This window comes from Tachypleus tridentatus, chromosome 3 (genome assembly GCF_004210375.1).
Source record: "Tachypleus tridentatus isolate NWPU-2018 chromosome 3, ASM421037v1, whole genome shotgun sequence".
Lineage (NCBI taxonomy): Eukaryota > Metazoa > Arthropoda > Merostomata > Xiphosura > Limulidae > Tachypleus > Tachypleus tridentatus.
In genome coordinates, this window is record NC_134827.1 from 9,511,821 (window position 1) to 9,533,471 (window position 21,651).

Consider the following 21,651-nt stretch of genomic DNA (forward strand, 5'->3'; position numbering starts at 1 on the left):
ACAGTATGACGTTTTACCACTACAATGATATTTTGTTTGTTTGTTTTTTTTAATTTCGTGCAAAGTTACACGAGGGCTACCTGTGCTAGTCGTCCCTAATTTGCCAGTGTAAGACTAGAGGGAAGTCAGCTAGTCATCACCACCCACCGCCAACTCTTGGGCTACTCTTTTACCAACGAATAGTGGGATTGATCGTTACATTATAGCGCCCCCAAGACTGAAAGGGCGAGCATGTTTGGTGTGATGAGGATTCGAACCCGCGACCCTCGGATTATGAGTCGAGTGCCTTAACCACCTGGCCATGCTTGGGCCTCTGCATTAAAACATTATTTAAAACATAATTTTGTACTTTATTTGGTTCTCCCTAGTCGTTCAGCTATAAGTCTGAAAGCTTATAATGATAGAAACCAGATTTCGAAACTCGTGGTGCGCACGGTATAGTTGCCCCATTTTATAGCTTTTTGATTAACTACAAAAAATTAATAAATCAATCAAACTTTATTTGATCTTATTTACAAAATATAAAGTAAATATTTTTTGTTATAGAAAACATATCAATGAAGTACTTTCAATCCATTGAAATGTCTTGTTAACGTCTGGCATTAATTCTAAGAAAGTGGCCATGTAAAACTTAATGGATAATTTTTGTCTCTCATTTTAGCGCAACTTCTGATGAATACAGTGATTTAATTTCATAAACAGATACTACTTCAGGTGTCAAGTTGTCTATAACCATTGGGGTTTCTCTCACATGATGTGCAACCATCGCTAAAATAATTGTCAACATGAATGTTTTTTATGCGAACAATTTCTGATATTCTTATAGCTTTTCGTTATTAAAAGAGAAATATTCAGTAGTATTTCTTAAATATTTTATTTTTCATAAAATACTGTTTACCAAGGCATTTCATTGTGCAACTTGCAATAATGATTTTAGATAGTTTTTTGTTCTGCTTCAAACAATCTTTTTCTTTTGTAGTATTAAACGTATAAACTGCTAACATAGTTATTAATGATGTAACTTTTAATAACTAAAAATACAAATATTTCCATGCAAAATTCATAGATAATGATGGTCGAATAAAAGATTTGACAAATAATTTCTAAAGGATTGGAGAAAAAGGTCATCCAGGTTAACATAAACAAGTTTGAGTAAGAGGTTTTTGAGTTTGTTTTTGTCTTTATAATAAAATAACATATTGAATGAACAAAAAACACCCTAGATGGCCCAGCAAAAAGTCTGAGGTTTACGATTCTAAAACACGGATTCAATTAGTCGTGGCGAGGAGAACACAATCTATTGTATGGTGCTTAACAGTGTAACGGATTTCCTGTTATTCATTTACTTTAATTTCTGTGTTTGTTTGAGATTAATGCATGTGACACACATTGTTTGATATGTATTGCGCAAGTCCCACCCGTTCTCTAAATTTGTAGAAGATTCTCGAGAGCAAGAATCAACAATGTGTTTAGCGAAAACTCTAACGCAGTGGTGCACAAAGTCCGGCCCGCGACGAATCGCCGAGTGGCCCGCGATGTCCAACACGAAAGTCAAACATACAGAGTTCGCGCACTTAGAGTTCGCGCCTTTGCGAAGATTAAGCGCTATAGAAGAATATGCATTAGATTAGTTACTGGATTGTTCCATATTTGTGTCGAGCAATAAAGAAAATTTAATAAGCAAATCTCGTTAATGCATAGGCATTTAATCATTCGCGCAATGACGTAATATTTCCGTAGTTACAAAATCTCACGCATTCCAATTGTTCTTCGAGATATATTACGAGCTCTATTTAGATATTATTTCATGACAAAAATGGCAGCTAATTGTAAAAGAAAAGTTGACGGCGAAAACCGGCAGTTTCATGATGAGTGGATTGCGCAATACTGTTTTGTTCAACAACAGAAGAACATGATTTGTCTGCTGTGTCATTCGACAGTAGCAGTAACAAAGGTATCCAATATAAAGCGTCATTATGAGTAGAAGCATAAATATTTCCACAACGTTGTCGGTGATGAACGAACAGCTCGAATTGAATCTCTGCGCCGGTCGCTGAATCACCAGCAGAACGTTTTCTCAAAGCCGTTAGCAAACTTAGGTGCAGCATGTGAGGTCAGTTACGATATTTTGTTGATGATAGCGAAATCTGGCCGACCGTTCACTGATGGTGATTTTGTCAAGCAATGTATGATTACTGCGTCGGAAGAAGTTGTGTCCGGAAGCAGTTTGCAAGCTACAGACGGTGGCTTTGAATCGTATGACAGTTCAACGAAGAATTTCAAACTTCTCAAGGCAGCTTACAAATAAAGCAGCCAACGTTGTCTATTTCTCTTTGGTAGCAGACGAGTCGACTGACATCATTTCAACAGCACAGCTACTAGTTTTTGTTCGTGGTGTGTCGTCATCGTTTGATATCACAGAGGAACTAATCGGCATGGGTTCCATGAAGGGTCAGACAACTGCTCTATTCGAGAAGACGGTACGACTGTGTAGTCGTGTTTCATTGAATTTTACGAAACTGGTAAGTGTGACAACTGAAGGAGCACCAGCCATGACCGGAGAAAGTAGCGGGCTGGTAGCACTGTTGATGAAGAATCGATGAAAACAGAACAGACAGTTGGTGAAGTTGCATTGTATTATTTACCAACAAAATCTGTGCAGTAAAGAACTTGGTTTTCAGGCACTGATGGCAATAATAACGAAAACCATTAATTTCATGAAATCACGAGGGCTCAATCACCGTCAGATTCGAAGTCTTCTTGTAGAAATTGATTCAGACTATGGTGACCTTGTGTATCACTGTGAAGTACGCTGGCTGAGTCGAGGGAAGATGCTCAGAAGATTCTGGGAGTTGATTGGTGAGGTGATAGATTCCTCAGAAGCAAGAACAAAGACGCAGAAATGATTTTCACGACTGATCCAGCATGGCAAGCTGATTTGACCTTTCTGGCCGACATGACACAACACTTGAATGATCTGAATTTGAAGTTGCTAGGCAAAAATCAGTTTGTCTTTCAACTTGCAAATCACGTCTCAGCTTTCTGGACAAAGTTGCAGTTGTTCCGGCAGCAAGCAGCATCAGGCAACTTCTTGCACTTTCCCACTCTTCAGTCACAGCTACAGAAGGATCAGGACATTGACACACAAGTTTATGTTGAGAGGCTAGAACTAGATACCTTGATTCAAACCCTCAACTAACAGTTTCATGACTTTGACCAATGCAGATTGTTGATGAAACTTTTTGATGATCCGTTCAGTGTGTCAGTGGATGACTTGCCAGCAGAATATCAGCTGAAACTTACTGATCTCCAGGCATCTGATGAACTGGGTGCTATTTACTGAGAAAACAGTTTGCTTGATTTCTACAAAACATTGCCTGATACATTTGCTAATCTGAAAGAGAACGCACTTGTCCACACTTGCATGTTTGGCAGCACGTACTGCTGCGAACAGGCTTTCTCGCATGTGAAACTGAACGAAAACAACACTCGCAATCAGTTGACTGATGATCAACTGGAAGCAGTCTTGCGTCTTTCAATATCAAACATCAAGCCGGACATTTCTAAGCTCGTAGACGACATGCAGCACAATCCATCGCACTGACATTGTGACAGTTGACGTATCATAACATTTCTTAGAATAATTTGCAAACTCTTTGATGTGATCGTTATTTCTGTGTTCTTAAATGTGATGTCCATCTTGTGTGAAACAACTGTGGGACGATTTTAATCTTCACTTTTATGGCCCCAACGGTTACGAGAAGTCTGTTTGTGGCCCTGAATCAAAAAGTTTGCGCACAACTGCGCTAGCGTGTCTTCGAATATTGTTGAACGTTCTAGAATCTTGTCTAATTGCCTAGTCGAGAGACAGTAATAGATTGTTGTTTGGTCGGTCCAGTCAGTATGCTATAAGCCTTGTAAACTATAATTTTGATTAACGTTCACTAATTGAAAAAAAATACATATATATAACCAGAAATGTTTAGAGTTTTCGAACATTACAAACAGTTTAACTTCAGGGAACTAACTTCAGACGTTATCATTTCTACGAAGACATTAGGTATTGTCGCCGGTGAAAAAATTATGTGTGCCTCAAGCCAGTTAACCATCAAGAAAAGTGTGCAGGTGTATCGACAAAAAATTAATTCACTCTCCATGAACGTCGATAAAAAACAGTTCTAGACCAGATTTAAGACTTAGTATTGTTTGTAACTTTGCAAAACTTTTGTATTAGGCTGTCCAGAAATAACTGCAAAGTTTGGAAAAGTATAAACCAGTTTTGTAAAACATGCTTTAATCAAAGTAAGCACCATTTGCTTCAACACATTTTTGCCAACGTCCAACGATGCTGTTTATGCCTCTGCTGTAGAAATAAGAGTTTCTATGGTCAAGGAATTCCATAAAAGCTTCTCCTGTAGATGCCTGGTTTTGAAAGCGTTTATTGCTCAAAAAGTTGTCAAAGTGCTTAAAAAAATTAAAATCTATTGGGGAAAGGTCTGGAGAATAAATTGTATGATACAAAATCTCGATTCCCAGTTTGTTCAATATTTGGAGCATCATCATTGGCAGGTCTCATAACGCCGATCTTACTGAGATTTTACAGTTATCTCTTGCGGAACTCACTTATACAACTTTTTTCTCTTTCCAATCGCACTCAGTTGGTCGACAATGCTTGATTTTCTTGTACCTAGCTATCCTGCAAGCTTACGTACTGTTGTGCGAGGTCTGTCTCAACTGCTTCCCTTCATGTGTTTTAATCTGAGGATGGCTTCCTTCCACGATCTTCATGGTCTTCAAGACTTTCATCTCCATCTGGAACCAACGTTAAACTGTACGTTCAGTAACAGATCCATGGTCGGATGCCTAGTTGATGTTCTGCGTGTTTTGGTAGCTTTTCGTCCAAGTAGAGGAAAATTAAAATCAGATGAAAGTCCTTCATGTCCATGCTGCCTTTGGGGTTGCAAAACTTACTCTGAATAAAGTTGAAACAGCAGACAATTAAGACCCTTTGTAAGCGACAAATGTTAGATTAAACCAACCAACCAACGATAAGTTACTCAATATTCTGGACAACCTAATATACATGTATAAACCGATATTTTAAATAACCGTTATTATAAATTGTATTGCTTGCATATTAAAATATATTGTATTAAAATAAAACTGTGTCTTTTAATCTTGATGTTGGTAAATATCATAAATATGATACATATTGACATTTAATTACCTTCTAAATACAAAATTGAAATTTCCAAGTGTTTGAAATTATAATACGTAACCAAAGCTGGATTAAGTGTTTTATTGGTTTTAGGTTTTCCAACTTATAGAGGACCCCTCTAGACAGAATCCCTACGTGCAATACATTTATAGTCGTAGTTTGAGGCTCCCTAATTAATGTTAAACCCTGGACTTCAGCCCGATAAGCCCATGCCTTAATCCAGGGTTGTACGTAAAATACGTAAAAATAAACAGGGGACTCTTCCGACATAAATTATAACACGTAACAACAGTAAACAAAGAACAAAAACCAGATGAGTACAATTCCAGCTGTATTAGTATTATGAACTCGTTTTATTAAAGGATAAAGATTTATTGATACATACAAATAGATTTTCTCAGATTTCTTTAGCCTTCTGAGACTTAATTTCTATTGTGATATCTTGAATTGCCCGAGTAGAAGAGGAGTTAAGCCCACAAATAGTAGAAGGCTTAAAAATCTCCTTTGTGGTTGCTTGTTTTCTGACAGATACGACATTTCAACAACAAAGAATGAAATAGAACACAGATTCCACACAGAATATAAATAGATAATGAACGCCACCACAGTTAATAGTACAGAAACATTGATCTATTACACAGTTCAAGGTGTATTACATATTACAATAGGATACGCGACAATGTAATATAAAAATAAAAGCAATATAGATTTTTGGAATGTCGAAGACTTATTTAATTTAACCAAAAGTTCTTGCTTGTGCATTTGCTTCCCCTATAACATAAACTAGCATACAACTGAGTCTTATTTTAACACCCTCGAGCTAATACATATTTACAAAGACAATTCTAACACAAAGAGAAAAAACACAATGTAAATATGCTTAGCAAGATGAACCTGCTAAATAAACAAAACGTATGGGCGAAGTCGCCTGCCAGTACAAATAAGAGTAGATGATCGCTCTATATTTACTGGACAAATTGCAAAATTGTCAAAAGTAAAAATTATATATAATTTTACTACACTGGCCTTCTTACCACAGAGGTAGGTGAGGACTTTAATAAGAGTTCTCACTAATCTAACTGTAATCTCTTTAAATAACTCATGGAAGCTTAGTAACAATAAACCGTATGCAAAGCTAGAAAACTTCAATGCAGAACTCTCATAAAATAGGAAGAAAATTCTGCATTATGTTTGGTAAAATCTGCTCAAATCTATGTAAAAATATCTCAAAAACGCCAAGTAAAATCTGCAAAAATTTTACCAAAATCTGCTGAAAATCCTTAAAAGACCTCTCTCAAGCTCCAACATGTCTTTCGGCCACAACTCTCAAGCTTCTGAAATAAGCAACCAGTGATTCGTATCTATTATATCAGTTGGCCAATGGGTAGTAAAGATCATGGACAAGTCCAGCTGTAGCTGTTGCCGAATTTACTAACAAGAATAACTGGGCTTGTTTATTAAAAGCAAGTAGTTATTCCCGCAAAAGAATCAGAGAAGAAGGTGCCTGATCTTCAGTTGACCCAATTAACCCGTGGATATAGTTAAAGCTAGAAACTTGTTTGAGCAAGGTTACGTTCCAGCGATGAAACTATAGAAAAACATCGACATTTTGCTAACTTCTCATTACACTAAAAGGAGTTAAAACACAAAATACAACCTGGTGGTACAATTTCATGTCGGTCCTAGTGGAAAGCGCTTTTTTTAGTTTGCTTTCATTGTTCCCTTAACAAGTAACACGTTTAGTGTTTTGCACAAAAATGAACAAGGCCAGACTGTTTATAACCAAAACACTACTCTATTATCTCCAGACTCTCTTGTTCCAGCATTGCGGTCAGGAAGTTCGTGCCATTACCTGAATGGCCGGCAGGAAAAAACATTTGTTTTTCTCAAATCAGATATCATAGCTGGAACAAAAAAACTGACTTATTCACTGTACTGACTAGAATAAACTCGATCTCTTTGATGCTTCAGTGAACTTTGTATTTATCACGTACTCCTCGAATATACTTTAAAATCTGATGTTAAAAAGTTTAGAACTTTCTAGACCTGTGCTATTGAAATTTTTTTATCTTAATGTCATGCGTCTTCTTGTTTGTATATATCTAAAGTACAACATAAAAGAATATAACAATAGTGTGTTGACCACTACTGTATTTATTATATCCTAGTCGATCTAAAAAGCCCTGTTTTGAGTAAAATATGTGAGTGAAAATGGGTATATCAAACGAAGTGTAACTGAAATACTATAATGCATTGTTCTTCTTTTTCTTGAAATAAGGAATACTGTATTAAAAATAGTCCTATTGCGTATGCCTTATGACAGGTATAATTTATTTAACCATACTTTGGTATCTTAGAAAAGGTGTTCACACCAAAACATAGACCAGCCTGTTCATGGTTCACACATTACATCCGTGACTCCAAATTACTTTTGTTTTAACGTAGGGGTGGAAAAACCAGGGCTATTACCCTATTCACTGGCAGAAAGATAGAGACGTTTGCAGGATATATCACAGAGTGGGGCAAAATGATACAGAAGACATAACTAGGGAAAAGTAAAAATTGATAATCCATGGGATAAATGTCCATTATTCTTCTCCCCTTGTGGATGCCCATGCAGAAAGGACAGCTATTTATACGGTTTCATGAATGGAAGGGCAGCCATATTTTCAGCAAGAAATATGTTAGCTTCGTCAGCAAGTAGAGTAAGGAAGAGGTGAGTTGGTTACTTTAGCGATATTTTGCTTTCAAACTAGACTTAAAGAGAATTAGAAGTTCGAAAGTACAAATGTTAATTAACGGTAACAAACATTGTATTACTGTCTTGTAAAACATATTTATCTGTCCCGTCTTCTTTCTTGTAATTTCGGATTCACAGCTAATAAAAACAAATTATTTTCTTAGTTTTATACAAAGTGAAATAGTTTTTAAATATAAACAAACTCAAGCCATACCATTTTGCTTCCTTTTCTACTCAGTGTTCTACACTTCGTTAAATAGATCACGAACATGGTTACATATATATTTCTCAGTAAATTTCTGTATCATTTATTTGTTGTTATACGCAAAGCTACACAAACAGCTATCTGTGCTGTTTCCATCGCAGGTATTGAACTCAGATTTTTTAACGTTACAAGCCCTTAGACTTACTGTATAGCCACCAGAGGCTTATTATATCGAGATATAGTTTTTTTTTCTTGATGTTGTTGAATATAAATGTATACAATGGGCGATATATCTATACTCTGTAAACCGTAAGTATCGAAACCTGATTTTTAGCAATAAAAGTAGTCTTCAGACTTGCAGGGACTGATTTGTTTGTTTTAAATTAAGCACAAAGCTATATAATGGGCTATCTTTGCCTCCCCACTAGGGGGATCGAAATCAGGATTTTAGCGTTGCAAGTCTGAGATATCCCGCTGTGCCACTAGGGGTCAGATTTAACGATGAATTAAGACTGAATTGGCCCCTATTTGCTTTCATTTGATGTATAATATTACGAAAAGAGCCCGCTAACATATTCTTCCCCCATTTTGTCTTAGTTATCGGGGGCCCGAGATATGGAATTATGCATATAGTATTCAAACACAATGGAAATATTAAGCTCATAAAATCACAACAGATACGCTTTTTCGCAGAAAGCTTCCCAGTGGTACAGCGGTATGTCTGCAGACTTATACCGCTAAAATCTTGGTTTCGATGCCCATGGTGCGCACAGCACAGATAGCCCTTTGTGAAACTTTTTGCTTAATAACAACTTCGCATCAAATAAAACTTGGTCGTTGTTCATTCAAATAAATTTTCGCTGGTGAAAATAACAGTAATTAATAGTATAAATGATTCAGGTAACGTAAGCTGTACTATAGCGTTCGTTTCTTTTTTTATAATTTATTTAAAATTTATTAATAGTTTGTACTCTCGTAAATCAATGCGGAAAATAAAATATTTACTCTTAGTATCAATTTGGTTGGAAATTTTACTGGATATTAAGTATAAAGTAACGAACTAGAAATGACGCTTTGATAGCGTAAGTGATACATTAATGTTAATATTTACGATAAGGGCAGTTTAGCTACTTTAATTAAAAGTTAGGGGAGTGAAAATACTGCATACAGAATAATCTTAACATAGACATCAAATTTTTAAAGAAACAGCTACTGTAGATTATAGTGCAACGCGAATGGCAACGGATGTGTAACGTAAATCTATTATGTGGTAGTACTGAGTTATTAAGGCATGTATAATGTTACTAATTGCAATAGTTATAGTATTGTTGTTACTTCTTGTATACAAGCTACATTTATAATATTTGGAGTACGAATTAACTTACAGCTTGCATTATTGTCAGTATTAAAGTTCAAGTTACTGTGTTAGTAAGGGCACTGTTATTACTTTTAAGTTGTTACTATTAATATTAGTAGCGCTTGTTTAATGAATCACTTCAAACTTTTGTTTGGCAGTTTTGATGACAGAGAATGTGTATAGTACTTGTAGAAATATTAAATAGTTTAACGCTGTAAACCCTAAAAAGTTGGTAAAACCATTCTTAACTACATTGAGAATACTAAATTATTATTACTGGCATTATATTGTATTTCACTGAAACATTTCCCACATAATTGGCATATCATTGTACGTGCAATTTTCCAAACTTTAACAGTTTAAGAAAGTGTGTTGTGTGGTTTTATTCATAGCATCAATTAAATTAATGAATGACTCATCTATCTTCTCTCATGAATTAAAGTCTGAAAACTAGTATTTACATGTTTCAAACTTTCAGTTTAAAAGAGTTTAACATTAAAGACGAGCCTTCCTCTTTCCAGGCTGTTTGAAAATGCAGAATACAATGAAATTTTTGCTTTTAGTACTTGCATATGCCCTAAATAAGTGAATTTGAATTATTATTTTTTACATCATGGATACCTTTGATGAAAAACAGTCTTGTGGACTTTAATGCTTAAGTGCACCTGTGGAAGTTGATACTATTGTTTATAAAAGTAGAATTAACATAAATATGCAAGTTAATGATGTTTTCACAAAACATTTCATTTATTACATACTTTATAATCACTTTTTCATATTATATGGAAACTCAGGTTTTACGATTTTGGACATCTTTTAGAATACTGACAGACAACTAGAGGTTAGCAGACCACAGATTGAGATCATAATACTACAAGAGTGGTTGTCCTTTGGAATGGATTGCCTTTGGATGTTACAGAGGCAGTAAATTTAAACATGTTAAAGAAAAAGCTTTATAAGAATATGAATTATAAGAGTTGGCTTTAAGGGTTTTTTAAAGTTGATTTAATTTATTGTGTGGAACAGCTTAGATGGACCAGTAGGTTTTATATTGTTTCAAAATGTTATGTTACAATAGATAAGTTACTCAGGAATTTAATTGTACATGGTTTTGATTGGCTAGTTTCATATTTCTTTAGTGAGTTTAATCATACAAGACAAAATAAATCTGTGAGAGTTTCTCACGTTCATTAAAAATTAATTTTTAAAAATAATTTCTCAGTAAATTTAGATGTAAAATTTTAGGCTCCTGAATTATAGTAAAATTAACCATAAAATGTGTTTTCAAGGTCTCATCATTTACATATTGGCTGTGAAGTATAACATGATTTAAAGTCAGTAAGGGACAGTTTGGCCCTTCAAGTGTTTTCATGCACACACTTCCTTCAGGAAAACAAACATTAAACACATCATTTGCTTTTTCAGGAAAAGTATTGATTCTCTTATCAAGCTGTTCTAAAGTTTCTAATGGCAATTCATTTCACAAGCCATTAGCCCTGTTAGAAATTTAACACCATCATAACTGTAGCCTAGACTGCTTTTTCTATAACTTAACTTTATATTCTTCCATGGTGTTGTCTTTAGCACATAACACAAAGAAATCAGAGTTCTTTGTCTTATTGGTCTTCCAGATAACCTTGTGAATATCGGTGAGATCATTTATTACCCTTTTATCAAGTGAAAATAAGAGAATGTATCCTGTAAGATAATCCTTTATTCCTAGAATTATTCTAGGAGCCCAACCATGAAACATTTTCTGAGAATGCAAATGCTTTTTAGATAAGATCAAAATATAATGTAACATAGAAAGTGAAACTGGTGATTTATAATAAAAGTTATCTAAATTATAATAAATTGTATGCATTGTGTCACACTTGGTGTGAATAATAATGAAGGTAATTTAACAAATGACCAACTAACTAATTGAGCATCCTTAGAACTAAGTCATCCTATAGTATTTCAACTGTTTGCATCCTCAATACAGGTAGGAATACCCAAAGGTTTAATGATATTTAGAGAATATACTCATTTAACGATAATGCCATTATCATATCATTAATGTAAATAAGAAGAAGCAAGGTAAATGTTTTCATACCTACTGACATAACATATAAATATATATTTAAGACAGTTTGACATGTATCGTTTATATTTTATCACCACAAATGAAACTTGTGTCAGCTCAGATTTTACGTTTTGGTTTATTTTTTTTTTTTTTTTATTCACAGACAGATAGTCAAAGTCATTTTTAGTAGTAATCCAAATTAAATGTATCCAACAGGTCCAGGACAATGTTTCACCTTCATGATTACTGACTCTAGCTTTAAAACTAACTTTTGATGCTGCATTCCAATTCATAGGTATAGAGTTTTGCAAAATGTTGTGTTACTTTGAAAAAGCATAAGATGCATACTTTGTGAAATATTATAAGACTTGAATGCAGTAATCATCTGAAGTCAATCACCCAAATTTCTTTGCTATTTATAAATATTCAATAAGTTTTTTGAACGATGTTTCAATTGTGGGCATTTGCTCCAAGTTTTTCTTAACGCGAATTGAATTGTCATATTTTTTGTGTATAAGAATGCCTTTTGTATTTTCCAATAATTGTTTGAAAATTTTAAGTCACTTGTATTAGACTGAAAAATGTGTTTGACAATTGTTTTATTGAAATAGAATCACTTCTTTCTAATGAAATGCCAATTTTTTGCAACAAAGCACCAAATTTTTTTCAACAGTGTGTAAATTCTTATTTTGAAAAATACAAGTTGTAATTACCAAATTATCTACATAATTAGGTTGTTACTTTGAAACAAACAAACTTTTAAAATGTCTTCAAAAAAAGTAATAAAAAATAAAAAGGTAGATTATATCAAAAAAATTTGGGTGACACATTTTCCATTTTTTCCCAAATCTGTTGATACATTGTCCACATACCTACCTGAAAAAAACTATTCAAGAGAGTGATTTTCATTTTCTGAAGGGAATTGTAACATTTTTATAAGAGAAGTTATCCACAAAATCAAACAGTAAATGAAAAGCAAGGTTGAGCATTTTCTTTTAAAGGTAATTAACTTGCAAGTTATATTTGTTTAAAATTTGTAGGAAACAAATTCTTAAAATATTGTGATGCAAGTTGAAGCATGCATTTTGAATGAGTAACCACTGCATGTACAACTATCCCCAGTATGCTGTACAGGGAATCTTCTTTAACTTCTGTACAGCTTCTGTATGACAGTCTGAACTTGAGCATGTGTTAAGCAAAGTTTAGTCTCAGTTCTTTAGTTACTTGACAAAAGCTTCAGTACATTCATATTTAATTAAAGAATCACCTACTATGTACTTTTTTTTTTTTTTTCCTTACTCAATCGCATCAGTTGCTAGTGGATTGTATTATTTGGAACACTTTATTAAAGTAATTAATTTTATTCCCTTTTTTCTTAACAGGTCTAGAAATCATAATACTCTGATTATTTCCTTGCTTCAAAAAAGTTCCTTATCTTATGTTTTATTCTTTGAACCTGCACCTTTTTCCAGAGCAAAGTTTTAACTTTATTTCAAACAACTTAAAAACAAGATTTATAAACTCCATCAAGTAAGTCTGAGTTCTTTAGAAATTCCATCTTAAATGATAGTTTCAAAAAATAACTTGTTCTTTACATTTTTTTATCACACCCCACTAACTGTTTTTTAATATTGATCATTGTATTGCACCTTTTTGTAATTAACAGGTATGAAACAAAAAAAAAACAATGACGGAACTAGACAGTATAAAAAATAAAAACAACTTATATCAGCAGGTATAAAAATGTTTTATCTTGTTATTATTAATAAATGACAAAAGTTTAGTTACTGTTTTATAGCCACAAAGTTAAAAAAATCACTATCTTATTTTATGTAAAGTAATAAGAATGACAGTTCCTTAAAACAAAAGAAATATAAAACTACAAACTTAGAGAATAAAATACCAAAACATAAAACATCTAATCCAAGACTTCTACTTTAGAACTACATTTATAACTTCTATGTTTGAATTCTTTCCATTGAATCAGTTACTTGGAATTTTAAGGTTTAATCAAAACATTCAAACTGTTGCCCATACTACATGTCAACTTCAAATTTTTGTAGATGAGCTCTGATTTTGATGTGCCTAATGACTTCTTTCTCTTCCTTTTTATTGCACATTGTAAATTATTTTGGAATAATGTGGGAGCTGCAGCTTTATTGAGGAAAGCAATAGATCCTAACAATTACACTCTTACTCTATCAGAGTTTTTATTTTATTCCTGGTTTTTCAAAAGATAAAGACTTTTTTATTTCTAAAGATATGAACACTTTGTTTTAAAGGTTTTGAATTTACTGGGGGTGGTGTGAATAAACTAATAAAGGAACTGTATAATCCATGTAATTTAGCAATTAGCAAGGAAACTTCTGTTCTAAAGATAGTTTTTTGACTTGTGTAACTTGTACTATAGCCATGATGTGATTAAAATTTAGTATCATTAAAAGTAGGAAATTGTATAAGCCTACAAAATGGATAAATTTTCAGGTTTTTTTGTATGCTTTGTTTTTATGTAGTTTTCTTTTCAAAGGTAATACTGTACATCATATAGTTTGAATGCTTAAGTGTTTGGTGCTGACCTTTATAAATTTTGTTTTTTTAGGGTATATGTACCGATATAATAGATGTGCACAAATATAAAGATGAATCCATCATGACGGGTCATATTTCTAAGAGAAGTGTGCTGGAAATGTGAGTTTTTTTGTGTATTATTATACATGTATGCTGATGCAGTTCTGTGGCATTGCTGTCCTAAAATTTTGAAATAAAAATGTGTACAATTAAGTGTTCACAGTACTACATTTGTCTGTGTTATATGCATTAGGCAAATTGACCATTTTCTTTGGTTTTGAAGTCCATTACACACACACACACACACACAAAGAAAATGTTGGAATATTAAATTGAGACAAAAATTTATAAGAATAGTAAAAATTATTTCATACAGAGAAATACTTCATGTTTCAATTGAAAAAGAAAAATTTTCTGTTGAAGTAAGTAGTACATTCTTTACATAAATTAATTTTCTTTGTACTTTTAACCTTTTGTTTGCCAATTTATTATTGTATAGCTATAATGTGTTTTTTTTACACTATTGTATTGTTATATACTTTATTGTGCATATATGTTGGATTGTAATTAATGTAATTTTTAAAATCTTAGTTTCTGTTAAATTAATTGATTACTTGTTTTGGATGTATCCATAATTGTTATATAGTAATTGAGATTTATCTTTTGTTTTTAACTGTAGGTGTTGTGTATATTTTCTATGACTGTATATCAAATTCCATTTTTTAAATTAGTAATGTAACTGGTATTTATACTGGTTGAGCATAATAGTTGTAAATATTGATGTTTCGAAAACAATCAACCATTACAAGTTTTGTCTCTAGATACCTATGTGTGCTTCTTCAGAAGATATTTTGAATGTGTAAGTTATGAATTATATGTTAGTAAATGCAACTTGTCTTAAGTAATGTCAACAGTTTCATGAAGTTTGTTCCATTTTCATGAGATTGATGAGAAAAATGAAATTTTGTGTTGAAAGAGCTCAACAGGTTTGTAGCTCAAATAATCCTAAGACATCAGAAGCCAAAATTTGATCTATGAACTTAACATCAGATTGAATCCAAAGTTGCTAGTTTCTAAAGTATTTATATGCACATTATTAATTATATAAATTAAAGCTGAGTTTACAGAGATTCAACCATTTATTTCAGTTGCACATAACAAATTCACTTTTGTATTTTATCTTTATTTTTGAAGTGGAAAATATTTCATTACCCTCATTCTACAATGTAAAACTGATAAATTGTGAACCATATATAAATGAGAAAATTTCTCACGTTAGGAGTGTATGTGTTGAGCAAGGAAATTTGTTCCCTACATTATGAGAATGTATGCTGGGTATTTTCAAACAAGAAAAACTTTATTTAAACAAATGCATGTTAGTTACTCGATTTGCCAATCTTATAATCCCCATCTAACCCTGAAATAACTGAATATACTATGTGTATTTTTATGAAATTTAGCAAGCTTTTAGTCAAGTTATAGTTCTGTTGCACACAAGCACTAAAAAAAATCATGTTTTAATAAAGTATTTTTACTAAGGCTTTGTCTGTGAATTTTTGAAACTTTCACTGATTCTGGTTGAAGCTATATTTTCATAAGTATAAAAATACTTCATTTTTGTTTTACATTTTTAATATTCTTATATGGTACCTTACTTCTTTCTCACATCATAGTTTTTCTTGACTTGTGTTGCCCTTTATATTCTTAAATTTTTTTTGTCACAAGTGTTGATGCTCCCACCTACTATAAAAGTGTTTACATCTGTACCTCATTCAATTGTGGTATTATTGGATTTTATACCCAGTTATGGAACTTAGTCATTTTCCTGTGTTTTTCTTTCTGTACTAACATTTGCATTATGAATACTGAAGTGCAAGTTGCCACGTTGAAGGTTATATCTTCTGCCAACATATTTACTCAGGTTTCTGGTGAGGGAAATTTATTTTGGTATCATTAGCAATTATTGTTTGAGATAATAATTGTTATTTGAGCCAACCTTCTTCTGATTTTGCCAAACTTCTTCCTAAACAAGCCAGATTTGTTTGGGATGATGAAGCAATTTTCCTCCATTTGAATTTGCTGCATCTATCCAAGGAATATGGGTTCCATTAGGCCTAATACAGGTTTTTTTTTTTTGGAACATGATTTTCCAGGTATATTTCGTTTCATCCCTATTTCTAGCTTAGTATAATCCTGTACCTTCCTTGTTACATGATGCTTATACTTTTTCCTCTCAGTATTTTGTGTTTCCACCATTTCCCCTGATATTAAGGTTCATGCTGAGAATATTGTATCTCAGTTATGTGAGAGCACTGGCATGTCTTGCCCTACATGAGCTTCAAACCAGCTTTATATAATTTTCTTTATCTTATCAGTTGTTCTCTGGTTATGATCAATACAGACCATTCTAAACTGATTGCGTATATCACTGGTGCACAAAGTCTGGCCCGAGACGAGTTGCTGAGTGGCCCACGATGTCAAACGGGAAAGTCAAACATAGAGAGTTTGCATGCTTAGAGTTCGCGTCTGTGCGAAGATTAAGCGTTATAGAAGAATATGCATTAGATTAGTTACTGGATGGTTCCATATTTGTGTCGAGCAATAAAGAAAATTTAATAAGCAAATCTCGTTAATGCATAGGCATTTAATCATTGGCGCAATGACGTAATATTTCCGTAGTTACAAAATCTCACGCATTCCAATTGTTCTTCGAGATTTATTATGAGCTCTATTTTGATATTATTTCATAACAAAAATGGCAGCTAATCGTAAAAGAAAAGTTGACGACGGTTACCGGCAGTTTCATGATGAGTGGATTGTGCAATACTGTTTTGTTCAACAACAGAAGAACGTGATTTGTCTGCTGTATATTTTGACAGTTGCAGTGGTGAAGGTATCCAATATAAAGCGTCATTATGAGTCGAAGCATAAAGATTTATACAACGTTGTCGGTGATGAACGAACAGCTCGAATTGAATCTCTGTGGCGGTCACTGAATCATCAGCAGAACGTTTTCTCAAAGCAGTCAGCAGACTTAGGTGCAGCATGTGAGGTCAGTTACAATATTTCGTTGATGATAGTGAAATCTGGTCAACCGTTCACTGATGGTGAACAGATGGTGATTTTGTCAATCAATGTACGATTACTGTGTCGGAAAAGTTGTGTCCAGAAGCAGTTTGCAAGCTACAGACGGTGGCTTTGAATCGTATGACAGTTCAACGAAGAATTTCAAACTTCTCAAGGCAGCTTACAAATAAAGCAGCAAACTTTGTCTACTTCTCTTTGGTAGCAGACGAGTCGACTGACATCAGTTCAACAGCACAGCTACTAGTTTTTGTTCGTGGTGTGTCGTCATTGTTTGATATCACAGAGGAACTAATAGGCATGGGTTCCATGAAGGGTCAGACAACTGCTCTATTCGAGAAGACAGTATGACTGTGTAGTCGTGTTTAATTGGATTTTACGAAACTGGTAAGTGTGACAACTGATGGAGCACCAGCCATGACTGGAAAAGTATCGGGCTGGTAGCACTGTTGATGAAACATTGAGGAAAACAGAACAGACAGTTGGTGAAGTTACACTGTATTATTCACCAACAAAACCCGTGCAGTAAAGAACTTGGTTTTTAGGCACTGATGGCATTAGTGACGAAAACCATTAATTTCATGAAATCACAAGGGCTCAATCACCATCAGTTTAGAAGTCTTCTTGTAGAAATTGATTCAGACTATGCTGACTTTGTGTATCAATGTGAAGTACGCTGGCTGAGTTGAGGGAAGATGCTGAGAAGATTCTGGGAGTTGATTGGTGAGGTGATAGATTCCTCAGAAGCAAGAACAAAGACACAGAAGTGATTTTCACGACTGATCCAGCATGGCAAGGTGATTTGAACTTTCTGGTCGACATGACACAACACTTGAATGATCTGAATTTGAAGTTGCAAGGCAAAAATCAGCTTGTCTGTCAGCTTGCAAATCACGTCTCAGCTTTCAGGACAAAGTTGCAGTTGTTCCGGCAGCAAGCAGCATCAGGCAACTTCTTATACTTTCTCACTTTTCAGTCACAGCTGCAGAAGAATCAGGACATTCACACACAAGTTTATGTTGGGAATCTAGATACCTTGATTCAAACCCTCAACTCACAGTTTCATGACTTTGACCAATGCAGATTGTTGATGAAACTTTTTGCTGATCTGTTCAGTGTGTCAGTGGATGACCTGTCAGTAGAATATCAGCTCAAACTTACTAATCTCCAGGCATCTGATGAACTGGGTGCTATTTACTGAGAAAACAGTTTGCTTGACTTCTACAAAACATTGCCCGATACATTTGCTAATCTGAAAGAGAACGCACTTGTCCACACCAGCATGTTTGGCAGCACGTACTGCTGCAAACAGGCTTTCTCGCATATGAAACTGAACAAAAACAACACTCGCAATCAGCTGACTGATGATCATTTGGAAGCAGTCTTGCGTCTTTCAACATCAAACATCAAGCCGGACATTTCTAAGCTCGTAGATGACATGCAGCACCATCCATCGCACTCACTTTGTGACAGTTGACGTATCATAACATTTCTCAGAATAATTTGCAAACTCTTTGATGTAATCATTATTTGTGTGTTCCTAAATGTGATGTCCATCTTGTGTGAAACAAGTGTGGGACGATTTTAATCTTCACTTTTTTGTGGTTCCCAACAGTTACAAGAAGTCTGTTTGTGGCTCCTGACTCAAAAAGTTTGTGCACCACTGGTGTATATCAACCACAAGGGAGGTAGCAGCTCTTATTCCATTTATTTTTGAGCATTGGATCTCTTTTCTTTGGTCCTTCACATCCAATATTCACTTAATTGTTTGTCATTTTCTGGGTGCTTTTACCCTTTTCATGAATTGTTTTTTTTGCCAGACAAAATGTATCTGACTGAATGGTCTTTATATCCTCCAGTCTTTCAGTGGCTATGCATTTAGGTTGGTGCTTGCACTTGGATGCATTTACTACTATTCTTAATACCAAGATACCTCTGTTTTGGTTTTTGGTGCTTCATCCAGTTTTTCTGGCTGTAGATGGATTTAGTTAGGATTGGATAGCGAAATTTCTTTATGTGTATCCTCCTATCTGACTCCTTTATGGAATAATTTCTGTCATCTAATAGTCTTTGTGTCAGGTCCTTCTGATTGCTCCTCACTGGCTAGCCCAGCTTTGGTTTCCATAGCTGCTCCAGATCTAATCTCCTTTACCATTGCTTCTTTCTTGAACTCCATCCCTTCTAAAGCAACTTTGGTTCAAAATAGTTCAAACCACCATTCCTACCTCTCATATTCACATCTGGTTTTATCCATTCCTTGGGAAGGACATCCAATTTATCATGTTAAGTAGCTTCTTTGTTGGCAATATTTCGTTTGACCTTTTACCATAGTGGTTTACCAACACAAGTGGAATATTTTCTGCCTTTGGTTTTTGGGTCATAGGTTCTCACTTTGTTTTCCCACTGTTCCTCTTATTACAAACTTCCTTATTTGGTTATTTGTTTAGAGTTTTCTAGACTCCTTGGTTGCAGGTTATTGGCTGCCCTTCTACAACATCATTTTATTTTTCCAATACTACAAATTTTTTTGCCTACTATACCTTATGACTTTTGTTACGTTCCTTCTATATTATTATGTTAATATCGTATTTCATTGTTTTGCATTTCCTCTGTTTAAACCTTTGTCTTTTTGTTCCATATTTGATTTTTTCCTTAAGGCATATTTTCTCTTTTTTTTTTTTTTGGACTGTAGAGATTGTTGGTCAGATTTCTTTCACTTGGTTCTATTTCTCTTATCTTCTCCTTTACCTGGATTAATATTTCCTTCCCAAGACTTCAGAAGTCAAAGAGAGTAATTCCTCCTCCTCATTGATTTTCCTTCCTTCCCTTTGGATGATCTTGTATGTTCAGCTTGTGCTCTTTGTTGTTACATCTCCCACTCATCTTCTTTCCAACATAACTGTTCCTGCCTGTTTATCTCTTGTGAGTTGTTGGTTATTTACAATCTATTTCCTTCTACCATTGCCAGTTGGGTGTGGCTTTTAATTCAATTGGCTTATTTATCATTGTCTTTTTTTACCAATCAGTTATTCTGGGTATTTTCCCATCCTTTTAGGCATCTTTTTTTTTTTTTTACTTGGTGTGGATTCCTGTTCATGGTGAGGGGACCTTTTCTTTTCTTTCAGTTTATTTCCTCTGGGATCTAAACATCCACCCACATGCTAGCTGTGCATGGTGACCCTTGAAGGGAAGAGAGGATCCTGGTGGTTGATGGGTCCAACCCTAACACACCACTTTGGCTTTGAATTCCTGCAGATGGGCGATCTTGGGGTGACCCCCTAGGGTTAATTGACTGGTCCACTAGGACTAGGGTCAACCAAGTACCAATGTTGGATGTTCTCAACAGGTGTTGTGGACATTGTATCTGATGCTGGTGTTTGGGTATAGTGCTCACGAAACACTTCATGGTGGGTGGGGTAAGTGGGCATTGAAATATTGTTTTTTCTTATTATGGATCCTTCAAATAAAAATTTCAATAAAATAGTGAAAAAAGAGCCCATAGGTAAACGACCACGTCTTGAAGATTCTGAGCAGCAATCATCAGCATCTGTAACACCTGTACCTCATTTTCTTACACTACATTCTCTTTCAGACAAATATTTAGGACAGGTATTTCCCTTTTTCATTCAGAAGGTACTCTGGTGACATATTAGTGGAAACATCCACATCTCAACACAGTGAACTCTTCTTGCATTCAAAAGTGATTGAGGATACACCTGTTGAGATTATGCCTCATGCTACTTTGAATTTGTCATGAGGAGTTATTGTTGAGAGGGGTTTGAAGAACATTCTGAGTAAGAGATTCTTGCTGGTTTCTCCATCGAATGAGTTTCTGCAGTGAGATGTATCTTCACTTTCAAAGATGGAATTATGATGCCAACCAATGTCCGCTTTCTGACATTTACATCACTGCATCCAGTGCCACCATCAAGGCAGGTTATCTTAAGTGCAAAGTATGACCATACATTCCAAACCCTCTCAGATATTTCCAGTGTCAGCGGTTCAATCACTCGAAGACATCATGTCGTGGTTCCTTGATGTGTGCTCCTTGTAGTGGCAAGGACCACTATGCCTGTGAGTGTGAAACAGACCCTCATTGTGTCAATTGCAATGGCTCACCATCCTACTTTCATTCTTGCTCTAAATGGAAGAAAATGAGGTGCAATGTTTGAAGACTATTCAAAACATTACTTACCCTAAGGCTCGAAAGTTGCTGTCCACCACCTCGTCTTGGTCATATGCTGCTGCACTTCATTCCACTACTACAGTGGGAGTGCAGATGGATATCTCTGTACCTCCAAAAGAATTGTTCTCAAATCAAATGAAAAGTCTTTTGACCTCCATGGTTAAAAAGTTGATGAATCCATTTCAACACCCATCTCTGTCCCTAACATATATTCCACCAAATCCCAAG

General features: G+C 34.5%; 1 protein-coding gene across 7 annotated transcripts in view; it reads left to right on the forward strand.

Annotated features, from left to right (window-relative positions):
- The first annotated feature begins 8,649 nt into the window (after nt 1-8,649).
- Nucleotides 8,650-21,651, forward strand: part of LOC143246318 (protein FAM149B1-like) — a 52,123-nt gene continuing 39,121 nt past the window's right edge. For 2 of the 7 annotated variants that reach the window (XM_076492846.1, XM_076492852.1), the window contains exons 1-2: nt 13,204-13,320; nt 14,185-14,273. In XM_076492846.1, the coding sequence (XP_076348961.1) occupies nt 13,273-13,320; nt 14,185-14,273 (137 nt within the window). In that variant the 5' untranslated portion in view covers nt 13,204-13,272. Of the gene's footprint in view, nt 9,064-9,135; nt 9,453-12,967; nt 13,116-13,203; nt 13,321-14,184; nt 14,274-21,651 lie in introns of those variants that run through there. The other 5 variants (XM_076492847.1, XM_076492849.1, XM_076492848.1 and 2 more) reach the window with 5 other exon arrangements.